General features: G+C 35.2%; 1 protein-coding gene across 4 annotated transcripts in view; it reads left to right on the top strand.

Annotated features, from left to right (window-relative positions):
* The window catches only part of Mi-2 (chromodomain-helicase-DNA-binding protein Mi-2 homolog), a 692,327-nt gene that overhangs the window by 232,007 nt on the left and 446,964 nt on the right, over positions 1–13,356 (top strand). For all 4 annotated transcript variants that reach the window (XM_090390662.1, XM_090390660.1, XM_090390659.1 and 1 more), the window contains one exon: positions 1,903–2,046. In XM_090390662.1, coding sequence (XP_090246788.1) covers positions 1,903–2,046 — 144 coding nt within the window. The remainder of the gene's footprint in view (positions 1–1,902; positions 2,047–13,356) is intronic.

The raw sequence follows: 13,356 nt of genomic DNA, 5'->3' as shown, positions 1-13,356 counted from the left end.
TTATCTTTTTGTATTCTTACCATGACTTTCACTTGACTTTTGTTTAGCTGTTTTACACATTGCTTTGTTTTCTTACATTTTTCTCTATGTTCTCTCTCTCTCTCTTATTTGCTAAAGACATTGCTTTTAATACATCATCTTCTTTTCCATGATTGCGTTAGTCTACTATGGAGTTCTGATTTTTTGTCATTTCAGACAACTTCACAAGATGCCTCTCTGTACTAATCAATCATTCTTTTCTTCAGTTTGCCACTGGGTCTCCAAAGTTTGGTTCTTGTTTTTCAAACTTTCAGTTTTTCTTAAACTATATATATTTTGTATATTTGAGTCTACATTTCAAGTCTGAAAACTGTTAAAGCTTTGATTCTTTTTACAAGATTTTTTTCACACACTTTTATTTTCAGTATGTTATTCACTTTCATCCTGCTCAAAACTAAATGTTGATCACTTCTGATTTCAGATCTGAATATTCTGTTCTGAATCAGTGTGAAGATACAGCTGTCCACAATAACACAGTCAATGAAACTTTTTTTATTTCTTGTGTCTTCTCTCCATGTTAATTTGTGCAAATTTTTATGTTGTAGCATTATAGTAATAATGACTAGTCCATAGCCTGAATAGAAATCTGGCAGATACTTTTCTGATTAGCTTTTCTGTTTCTCCAAATTTTCATAAAGTATTTATATATATCTTTTATTCATTTCCTACTCTGCAGTTTAAATCTCCAAGAAGGATCAGCTTTCCATATTTCTTTATGTCAGATGTCTTCTCTGAAGACTCAAAAAAATTCCACCACTTCTTCCTTAGTAGAACTTTCTGCACAAATAAATTTCATTGTACTATTCTCCATTTTGATATTTGCTACTTTTTACCATTTTCCCTGGTTTTTAAAGAAAACACTTGCCTTTTGTTAAATTGAGCAAACACCCAGCTGGCATGACACATTTTGCTGCACCATCATGTTTTTTTATGTTAGTACAGGACACAATTTCGTCAGCTAAGTACCAAATTGTCAGCTCATCCTTGTTCATTCCATGTTCAGTTAGATACTTTCTAAAAGCATGTAATAACAACCCTTTAGAAAGATAGTGATTGTGATTGGTCAGATGTCCCAGTGAGTAGTCTCTGCATTCAGTAAAAAGCTATGTGGGGAATCTCTCATTTATCTAGCTTTTGATCTTTAAGTAACGCTATTTTTTTTTTATTATCCTAATTTAATCACCTAAATTGAAAGTACATTATGCTCAAAGAATGCTGCTATACCATATGCTGTGTAACAAAACTTTTGCTTTATTTAGAAAACAAGATAAAATCTTTCTCTCATTACTCAAAACTCCTCTTTTTTCTTTACTAGAATCATTTGTGAGACCTTAGATCCAAGTACAGTAATTCTCATTGTCCAGTTTTTCATTTTAAATTTTACATGATATTGCTGTTAGGTTACTTGCTGTATAGCAGCACTGTCTGTTTGTGCAAACAATCACGCTTATATTATTGCTTTTACAGAAATAATGGCTTAGCTGATTTTGTTTGTATACTGAACTGTAAAATCTAATAGCTAATATGTATTTTTAAAATCAGTTTTTGTTTTTTTTGTCCATCTTAATTTATACTTTACAGAATATAATTAAATAGTTGTAAAAATATAATTAGTTTTATTATGTGCTATAAGTAGGAACACTATAAGAAATATGATATACCTAATTTTCCTATAAGAATTGACTTTTGTTAAGTCTTCTAGACTTTGAATATTCTATTAACTAGCAACCACAAGCAATTATTACATTATAAGTATTGTGCTTTGTAGTGTAATATTCATATTCATTTTTATGATTCAACTTTTTTGTTTTACAGTTCCATTATATTTTTGTTCTGATTAACATATGAAAACTGTTATTTCAGAACTTTAAAAGATGGAAGGACAATGTATCTTGTGAAATGGCGTGACTTACCATATGACCAAGCATCATGGGAATTAGGTGAAAATTCTGGGGAATTTGAGATACCAGATCTTCAGAAAGCAATAAATTTTTATTGGGACTTAAGGTATTTCTTTATTTTACTCTTACATTTAAAAAATAAAGATTACTATTCATTATTATAATAATGGCAAAAGTTCAGTGTGTCTGTTCCATAATTGTCGTTTGGTGGGAAAATGCCATTTTAAAGAGGAGTTTCATCAGTAAATATTATACTTTATATAACAGATTAAGAACTTCAGTATCAGCATTCTTCTTCTGACATTTTAGGAAATGTAGCATGCACAGATATTGTAAAGATATTGTCTTTTTGGTAACATGAAGCTCTGCACTTAATTCCGAGAATTCAAATTCAGTTTATGATTTATTTATTTTTAATTGTACATATTAATGTACAATTAAAAATAGATTTTTTGAACAATTCTACCCACGAAGATGAAACTTCTGATCCATCCACTATATCAGGATATTAATATTGTGGATGGATCAGGATGGCATATGCAGAAGAAAATTATTGCATTTGTTTTAATTATCTTGCAGTTTGCTGTTTCCAAGAAATTCTAATGAAACTTTTAATAACTCTCCTCTACTCAGGCAAATTTAGTTCACATTGCCAGACTTGCATTATTGAGAATGTCATTGGTTTTGACCAGCTACCAATGCTTTCTTCAATTTTTTTTTTTTAGTTTTTTATTATTTGTTTAAAAGCTGACTTAGTTAGCTGAGCAGATAGCATTTTTGCTCTCCAACGTATATGCTACAGGTTTGAATCCTGCTCTGGAACAAATGTTGGTGAATGTCATTATTTATATTGTAGGTGGTCACCCTTGCACTTTATTGTGTATGGGGGTGGTCTTATGGAGTAGCATAAAACAGCTTGAAAAAATACCATGCTTGGTCTTTAGAGCAGATTAATAGCTTATCTATGGCACTAATGTACTATATAGGATTTCATCCTTTCCTGAGTGGAAGTTATAGTGCATCACTTGCAAGAGTCTTAGTCAGACAACTGAGGTACCCTGCTGTGGAGGCCAAACATGATCTCATTCATTCCCCTTCTGGTCTCCCTGTTACTATACCAAAGTAATCTCTTAATGGGCAGTGCATACAAATCATCCCTTACCTGAAGACTGCAAGACCTGTAACTCAATATAGACGTGTAGACAAGTGATTAAGGGGAAAAGAAGTAATCTATTGAAAATTTCTTGAAAAGTTGGGGGTTGTACTCATTAGGGGGGAAAAATGGGAAGGCTGTTTCAGAGAACAGGGATAGATGGAATGAAGGAAGATGATGAAAGATTGGTTCATTATGTTTGGAGTTAAATTGTTTACAGATGTTGACCAGTGGCTTCTCTAGTTCTTACATGATTAGAGGAAAGCAGAGATATCGTAGTGGCTAGTTCAGCAGAGCAGCACTCATGAAAAGTATCTATAAAAAGGCTTAATGTTCTAAAAGAGCACTTCTGGGAAAAGTGACTGGAAGGAGTCTGTGAGAGGAGTATCATTTTAAGGTGCACTGCCCTCTTCTGTATACAGTGAAGAATTCTTTGGGAGGTTTTGAGTGTACCACCTCAAATGTGACAACAATATAATTCTGTGGTTGGCTGGATTTAAGATTTATAAAGTGTTGCAAGTTGAGCAGGAGAGAAGTAGTGTTTTGAATGAAAAAATGTCAAGTTTTGAAAAAAAAATTCTTTAAGAAGGCTCTTGATGTAATATGTTTGTGCTAGGATTAGCCAGATGCAAAAGTTAGCCCATGAAGTAGAAACTGTTCTTGAAAGTAGATTGGAACATTATCAAAAGTAAGAGGAAGAAAGTCTTGCAGGAATAAAATAGGACTGTTTAATAGCATCGAAGTTATTTTCACTCCACTTGAGAATGGTGAAGAGATCAGTGCTTAATATTGGTTTTGGCAGATCTCAAAGCTTCAATTATTTCAATACTACAGAGTTTCTCAGTTGAAGAAGAATGGAAAGTACTGTCATCAGCAAAAATATGAATGGGATTTTGGAGATCATTGACTTAAAGGAGAAAGAGTGCAAATGGGTAGTTTGGAACCCTGGGTTACTTCAGCATTGATAAAGAAATATGATGAAAGAGTCTACCACCACAAGCGAAGAATGACCAGAGAGAGGAAGCTGGCAAGCCAGTTATAAAGGGCAGGAGAGAAAGAGCTAGAGAGAGAGAGAGAGAGAGAGATTATAAGATGGTAGCTTGTTGGGAGGAACTTGATGCTAGACACAATTAAATGCCTTTGAGATATCAAAAGCAACCACATGCATTTCTCCAAATCTTTCTATAACCTTTATCTGAGGGTAGGTAATAGCAATGGGGTCTACTGTAGAATGAGCATGGCAGAATCCGTCAAGTTGTGCTCAAAACTTGCACTCAAGAATTAATATCCATCCTTTATTACCTGTATAAGTTGTCATATATTCATCTGGAATGTACTCAACAGCACAAAAGCAAGCCTTTACCAGCTAAAAAAAAAAAGGGAGAGAGAGATAAAAGTCAGCCATCAAATTAACATCCCATTGCTCTCAAATATGATGGATAAGGTCATCAACTATCAGATTCTTCACTATTTGCATCACTTTAATGGTATCCATCAATAATGACATACAATAATACTTATTTACATTGAAAATATAAAATTGGTTTAATAAAAAGTAAATAAAGGCACAGACATTTCAGAGTAGATTTGAATTCCATTACAGAAAATTGAATTACAGAGAACTGTAATTCAGTTTTCTGTCCATATTGCATATGGAATGAGTTATTCATTCTGAATAACTATGTTTGTGCTTTTTTTTATGATCTATTAAAGAAATTTTTTTTTTATATTTTTATTTTTTATTGTAAATAATTATTACTGTATGTCAGTCATAGATACTATTAAAGTTATGCTATTCCCTCAGTTACTTAGGCCAGTTCGTTCAAGAAGATAGAAGTAGTAGAGATGGATGAAGGCAGAGTACTTAATGTTTGGATTCCAAATTTGCCTAAGTTTTACCAGGTTTTAAAAAGAGTGGCAAAATTATAGTTGCAATTTCAGGTGAACAGTGCTTTGAAAGTAATGTTTCTTTATATCTTTTCTTTGTGTAGAATGGCATAAGCAAAATAGAAAAGTTTAAAAAGTTTACCCCAGAATGCTAGCATATTGATTTTGAGAACACTTTGCAAGATATCTTAATGACCTGAAGACTGATGATATCAGAGATCAGATTTTTCTGATCTTGTACTTATGAAAGACTAAAGGTGTTGAGTGCAAAGGACATTTATTTACCACTTATCTAATCTTTGAATTAGCAACAAATTTCCTCATATTTTCTTCTAATTAACATCAGGTTTGTGGGAAAAATTTTTGGGAAACTGATCTGAATTAACTTGATGACACACCATTGATTTCTTCATCAGAAATTGACCATTCTATTCAGTTTTTATTTGCTGTCATTTTGCTAAGAAATATGAAATATTAATGTTTATTAAGTGGATATTTATTTTCATCCTCTTTTTGGTGTAGACAGTTAGTTGATCCATCAGAACCTTTTCCAGGTTGCACTGTTCTAAATACCTTGTCACAACTTCCTTGAAAAACATTCACTGAAGATGCACTTCTAACATCCACTGATACCATATTTTTCGTATTGAATATATGTCATGAGAAGAATCTGGGCTTGATATGCCTCTTAATCTCACTCTTACTTAGTTTCTAGTGGTGAACTGAGTTACCCCCCCCCCCACACACACACCACCACCACCCCACCAATGCAGTAATTTGCTGTAAAATTTCACTTCTGCTATACTGTAAACCCCCCCCCTACCAACTTAAATGTTTTTTATTTGTTTTATTTATTATTATTATTTTTATATCTTCCTGCTTCTGTCTATTTTTTTTTTTTTTTTTTTGTCAGATTTTGAAGAATATTCTTTCCATCTGTCTTTACATGCACAGTTTCATAGATCAGATATCACTTTTGTTACCTGCATTTGATCTTTTCAGTTGTCATCTTAAAAAAGAACTTTTCTTCAGTTGTCATCTTAAAAAAGAATAAGAAGTTATTCTTCTATTGTTTTTCTTTTTAACTATCACAGTACTTAAAAATAAGAACAATGGAAGAATAACTTCTTAATTAATGTTCTCTTCAGCATTGAAGTTATCCATTCTAGCTTAACCATTTTGGCAATGTGTCCTCTAAGTTTTAACTTTTTGTCAGCTATCTCATCATTCCAGGTTTCTAGTTTCATTCACAACTTGAAGAAAATCACCATTTATATAATATACTCTGCCTGAAGGGGTGCTTAAGGGTCAAAGCTGTATAACTGAGAGGAGACCTCCACATAGCCTTTAAAGGAATGCGGAGAACCGACCAGGGCTTCTGACCTAATATCCAATTCTCACCTTCTCGTTGTGCACCCTGTTGGGTATCTACCTGGATACTGAACGAATGAGGATGGGCTGGCAATTTGGGATTTAGCCGACCAAATTGTATTCTTATTGGATAAACCAAAATACAAAATGAGTACAACATTACAAAATTTCATGCCGGCTGGGGGCATCGCCCGGTTAAACAAGGCGCTCCCCCCCCCCCCTTTGTTTTCGCCAGGGAACCAGGGCGAACAGCGAAAAGTCAGCTACCGGAACAAATCTGAAAACACACCCCCAACTCAACATCACCAGAGTTAAAAATTGGTACTATCAACATAAGAAGCCTGAATGGCAAAGAAATGGAACTAGCTGAGGAATTAGATAAGTACCAGATCGACATAATAGGGGTAACTGAAACAAAAAAGACCAAAACTGGCAAGATCTTTCTGAGCAATTAATACACAATGTTATATTCAGGCAATGACAATCAAGGAAAAGAAGGAGTAGCCATAGTATTCAACATAAAATACGAGGCTAATCTTCTTGAATGGCAGGCAGTCTCAAGTAGAGTAATGTGGGCAATGATGAGAATGTTGAACTGGACAATAAGACTTATTTGTGCCTATGGTCCCACAGAAGGTTCTACTAAGGTAGAAGTGGAGGAATTTTTTGAGGCTTTAGAAAAAGCAACTGACCCAATCAAAAAGGAAACGTTGTTCCTAGTTGGGGATCTAAATAGCAGAGTAGGAAATGATTGTCAGACATACAAAAAAAAATATTTTGGGAAAATTTGGAGAAATGAGCAAAGCTAATAATAATAGCAAATATCTGTAGGATTTCTGCTCAGGACATGGACTGGTTATTACTAACACCATGTTCCAACATAAAAATGTGCACAAATTCACATGGAGAGAAGAGGCTAGGAATAAGAAAAGTCTCATTGACTATGTTATTGTTGATAGTGATGTTTTCTCCCTGGTGCAGGACACCAGAGTGTACAGAGGATTTGAAATTGGAAGTAATTACTATTTAGTCTTGAGCAGGATAAAATTGAATTTCATATTGAAAAGAATAACATGTAAGAAAGTTTTAAAGCGAATAAAAGTTTGAGCATCTGTCAGATGTGAACTGTAGACTAAAATACACAAAGATTATTGAAGAAAAAATGAAAGAGTTTGAGAACAGGAACCAAACCTTAGAGATTCAGTGGCAAGCCTTGAAGAAAACCCTGATTGATTCAGCTAGAGAGGCATGTTGGTGAAGTTGTCTGCAAGGATGGAAAAATTAGAACTCCATGGTGGACACAGGAAGTGAAAGAGGCAGTGAAGGAAAAGAAGAAAGCATATCAAAAGTTCCTGGCAAATAAGTCAGCTTGTGTCTCTGAGAATACAGAGACAAATGTAAGGAAGCTAAACACTGTGTAAAACTAGCTAAACAAAAGTCATGGGAGGTCTTTGGCAAGAACATAGAAAATAAATATCAACAAGATGGCAAAATATTCTGGAGGTTGTTGAAGAAGCTTAGAAATGGAGGAAAGAGTGCTGTAAAAGGAGTTAGAGATGATAAAGGTGACATGAAAATGGGAGAAAAAGATATCCTTGAAGGATGGAGTAATTACTTTGAAAAACTGCTAAATGAAACAAGCAGTGATGACAGCACATTGGTAAAAAAACACTCAACAGGCATGCAGTCTGGAATACATATCCATACTTTGAAGTAGAAAAAGCCATCAAAGGCTTGAAATGTGGAAAGGCAGCAGGAGTAGATGATATTCGACCAGAAATGCTGAAGTATGGTGGTATAAAAGTCTTACAGTGGCTGCACTGCATAGTTCAGAAATCCTGGCCAGAGGGAACGAATTCCCGATGATTGGAGTAGAGCTCTCATAGTACCCATATATAAAAAGGGAAATAAAACTGAATGTGAGAATTACAGATGTATATCCCTACTGAGTGTTCCTGGCAAGATCTATGCAAGTATACTTGAGAAACGGTTGAGAAGAATTGTGGAAGAAAAGCTTGGTGAAGAACAAGCTGGATTCAGGTCAAATAGAGGCTGTCAGGATCAGCTCTTCACTTCACAACAAATAGTGGAGAAATTATTGGAATATAACAAGCATCTGTATTTAAGTTTTGTTGATTTGGAAAAGTCATATGACAAGGTGCCAAGAGAGAAGCTATTCAGTACGCTACAGTTATATGGTGTCAGTGAGACATTATGTCAAGCAATACTTAATCTTTATTTGAGTTGTAAGTCAGCAGTTAGAATTGAAGGAAGTACAGGAAGATGGTTTAATATTAAATCTGGTGTGAGACAAGGATGTACATTATCTATATGGATCACATTATGAAGGAAAGTGGTATTAAACATGATATCAAAATTGGAGATGTTAATGTCAGATCTTTGCTTTATGCGGACGATGTTATACTTCTAAATAAATCCGCTACAAGTCTGCAAGATTCTCTGACTAAATGGAATAACTGTTGTAATAGATATGGTATGACGGTCAGCAATAAAAAGACAAAGACAATGAAAATAGGCAGAATTATTGAAAATGTCAACTGTGTTGTGAATGGAGAACCAGTACAAGTAAAACATTTCAGCTACTTAGGCACGATTTTTAGTGAAGATAGTAAATTAAATATGGAAATAGACAACAGAATCAACAAAGCTGGTATGGTAGGAAGTCGATTGAATAAATTCATATGGAATAAGAGAGAAATTAGTCGGAACACTAAATTAGCTATATACAAGACAGTGTTCAAACCCGTTTTAACTTATGGATCTGAGAGCTGGGTCAGAAGTAAAACACTTGATCAAAGACTAGAGACCGCAGATGTGAGAGTCCTGAGAAAGATTAGCGGCGTGAACAGATGGCATCAATGACAATAACATATTAAAAACAAGGATATTAGAAATATATATTAATTTATTATTAGAAATATATATGATATTAGCAATATCATATTAAAAACGAGGATGCTGACAACGTCAAGTTGTCAGCATCCAGGAATGCATTAGCAGAGCTAATCTCAGGTGGTATGGTCACTTAAACAGAATGGGGAGGAAAGATTAGCAAAACAAGTGTTCTCTGCCAGGTTGGCAAGAAAACGACCCAGAGGAAGACCAAGATATAGGTGGATTGATACGGTACAAAGTGCATTAGACGATAGAAATATAAGATCTGATAATGTTGGAGTCTTAACAGGTAACAGACTGATTTGGAGGAAATTGTAGATAGGAAGTTAGTAATGATGTAACTTTTTTATGTAGTACTATCATATCCTGTACACCCCTTGAATGTACATGGCAGGAATTTGATGATGATGACTCTGCCTGCATTATCTTCAGTCCAAAATCAAAATGCATAACCTAACATTGTTAAATAATTAACTGTTTATTATAATCCCCCCCCCCCACAATCTTTATTTATATTTATTTATTTTTATGTCCCATACATGAAAGGCTGAGGGACTTATAAGTTCATCAGTATTTCGTAATTTCAATGACTTGTTTGCAGCAGTTGTTAGGATTATTTGAGCAGAAGAATAGTCAGACCAAGGAAAGGAAAGGAGGAGTAGAAATTCTGGAGGGTCCCATTGGCTCCTTTGAAGTACTAGATGATGTGAGGTCTGGAGTGGTTCGGGGAGGGGCATTCTGTGAGAGAGGAGACCTGTACAAGATTGTAGTTTGAGTTGCCAAGGGGAGAGGTGACCTCCAAGGCATATCTGGAAGGTGAACTGGTCAAAAAGAGATCCAGAGTATTTGGAGAGTGAAGAGAGTTATTAGGAATTCAAGTGGGTAGATGTATGACTTGTATTAGGTCATTACTTATAGCAAATATTTCTGCTTCTCCTCCAACTTAGTTGGTGGTGTTGGAGTAAGTAAGCTAGTTGGAATTGTGAATGCTGAGGTTGCCTATGAGAATGACCTTAGAATTTGGATAGCTGGATTGCAGTTGGTCAAGTTTCATGGAAAGGAATGCGAAGAGATCTGAGTGGTTATCAATGTTTGGAGGTCAGTAAATGCAATAAATGAATGTTATTAAATGGGGCAAGGAAACCTTGATCCAGAGAAGGTCAAAAACGGGATTCTGAATTAACCATTCTCTGGGAGGCTATATCAGATTTCACAAATGCACGGGTGTCACACTTATGGTGAAAAGAATTGTGAAGTGTGTAGTTTGGGCACTGGAAGTGCATCATAGTACATTTAACTGTGATCTTGGTTTCTGTCAGGAATAAGATGTCTGGTCTGGAAGACTGCAAGTGAACATCATTTTTGTTTGTGTTAATGCCACAGATGTTAGTAAAGTGGATGTGAAAGTGAGTTTTGAGTGAAGAGCATGTTTGTATGTTGTGATTGGTTGTGATGTGACTTTTTGATGGGATTAGTTTATGAGGGAGATTTGCTTTTTTGGTGTCACTTTTATTGTTTGTGAGAGTCTTCACAAGTGTGATTAGACAGAAGGATATAGTGGGGATGTGCAGTGAGAGAAGATAGACTCTTGGACATGATATCCATACAGAAAGAAACCAGTTTCCCTGCCATGATGTGCCCCTCCCACTACATACCACTACTTGTACTCCCTCTCTAGGCACAACCTGGAATATGTGGTAGCGAGATCGACCATGCACCAGTTGATTAGGAAGCCTCACAACTCATTACTGACAGGTTTGAACCCATGCTCTAACCGGCCAGTGCCTGAAGCACCACAATTTTAACTGATGTACCCTCGAAATGGATGATGTTGTGGGTCCTTTAGTATGTCTGTCATTTCCTTGGCCACTGGAAATGCCCATACTGCACAGAGAATGAGGGGGGGGGGAGAAGCCAGAATCCCTGCTCTGGAAACCAGACCTGGCATTTCCCACTTCTGAACACCAATTCAGACCTTCAGATCAACCTGCAAGGATCTTGTATCAGAATTGTCCCTTATCACCTTTGCTGACTTCTCATTAACATATTATTACCCAGGCCAATTCTAATATCATTAATGTAAAAGTCAAACAGCAGTGGGCCAAGTACAGAACCCTGTGGTATCCTATTGGTCATCCTCCTTTTATTGGATGTGATACCCCTGTACATTACTCCCTGATATATCCTTCATCCACTCTGCTGTCCATGTTACAAATCTGTTTTACATACCCATCCTTTTGAATTTATGTAGCAGTCCTCAGTTCAGAAGATTTTCAAATGCCTTGTCAAAATCCAAAACATTGTGGTTTATCTATTCTCTGACTTATCTGACTCTGCAGTCACGCTGTCAATAGAACATGATCAAATTGCTAAAACCAAGACCCACATCTAACAAATTTACGCATATCTGTAGATCCTAATTAGCCTCTCAAACACCTTAATGACTGTTCCAGAGATAATGAGTGATCTATAATTGGTTGCTTCTGTCATAGTTCCACTCTCTTGTATAATGGAATTATCTTGCCTGCCTTTTGTTGAAAACTTTATTTATATGCAGTTCTCAGATGCTGTTACTTGATTTAATATTCTTGCTCTCCGATTCCATTCCATCACATGCTGTTTAAGCTAATTCTCTCTCTCTCTCTCTGTAATGCTATAAATTCTCCTTCCTTCCTTTCTGTATCTATATCTCTATAATTGTAATCGCTCATAATGATAAACTTACTTCTATCCATAAGATTTATGTCTGTGAAGTTCACAGTCCTCTTCAAATGAACCTGGTCTTTAATAGCATCCAGCTAGGTATTTTGGCTATTAACCTCTACCTCACACCAAACAACCTACTGCCTATATTACTTATACCACAATCATTTGGGATCTCCATTCTTGCTGGATTTAATCCCTCTGTAGCCATTAGCAATCCTCTGCCCCCATTCCACCACCTTTTCTATTCTGCCTGTCCTTCCTGAATATACTTTATTATCTCATTTTTTTGTAATGATATCTGCTTCTGTTAATAGATCTTGCTAATGACAATCATTTTGGGTCATATGTTACCATTGCTAAAAATTCATCAACTTTATATATGATGGTTCTGGCATTAATGAACATACATGATAACCATTCACCATGCTGATGTGGATTCAAGTAACTCAAAAAATCTGACTGTCTTGAATAAGCAGCCTGATTTGATTAATCTACTCATAATAGATTAATGATTAATAGATGCAATAGGCCAAATTCCTTAGCCTATTGCTGCATTCATTGCTTTTCTTTAACAAAATTATTTCCACTATTCTCAAGGTCATTCCTTCCATACTGTCATACTCTCCTTCACTTTCTCTCTGTTATAATGATCTTGACTTCTTTCTTTAGTGTCTGTGTCTAAGCTCTCATGTAACTTAATACCTACTTTCTCTGACTATTTATGTTCGTTCTTTCACCAAACTTCACTTTCTACAAGCACCTATGCTAAATACCTTTAAATGTAATCCAACTTGTAAGTAAAATCCTTTTTATCATCAAAACTACTCCATTCTTCAACATACTGCATAATATTTCTTCTGCAGTATATGCAAGGAATCATTTGTAATCATAACTCTATCCCCCGTCCCTGTCAGCAAGCTGACAATCTTGATTAGTTGGTATTTTTTGCCTCTTTAACAATTCCTTCACATCTCCTTGTTGTCATATTTTCTTCTTGTTTTTCTGACTGATACAATCATATCATCCACCTGTTCTGTCTGCTCACATATATGTCCCAGTCATGGGACATATGTGTGAGCAGACAGAACTCATGTCACAAATCTTTCTGTAAAATACTTTTTCATTATTCACTTGTCTACCACATACCTAATCTATAAGGGAGAGGGATAGTGATAAGAATTTGGTTTCCATCTCAGCATGGAAAAGCTCCGTAAGCTGACTTCTAATATTTTGATCCATAGGGAGAGAACAAAAATCTGTTTGTAAATATGGTCAGTATATTTAAAGAAATTTGTTGAGATTATAATCTTAATCAGAGAAAGGATGCTAGGAGGGGATAATTTAGTACCTTCTAATAGGTTGTGATGTGATCATTTATAAGTA

Source organism: Typopeltis vanoorti, chromosome 3, assembly GCF_054136105.1.
Source record: "Typopeltis vanoorti isolate ZY-2024b chromosome 3, IOZ_Tvanoo_1.0, whole genome shotgun sequence".
NCBI lineage: Eukaryota > Metazoa > Arthropoda > Arachnida > Uropygi > Thelyphonidae > Typopeltis > Typopeltis vanoorti.
This window is presented reverse-complemented; position numbering and strand designations above follow the sequence as displayed.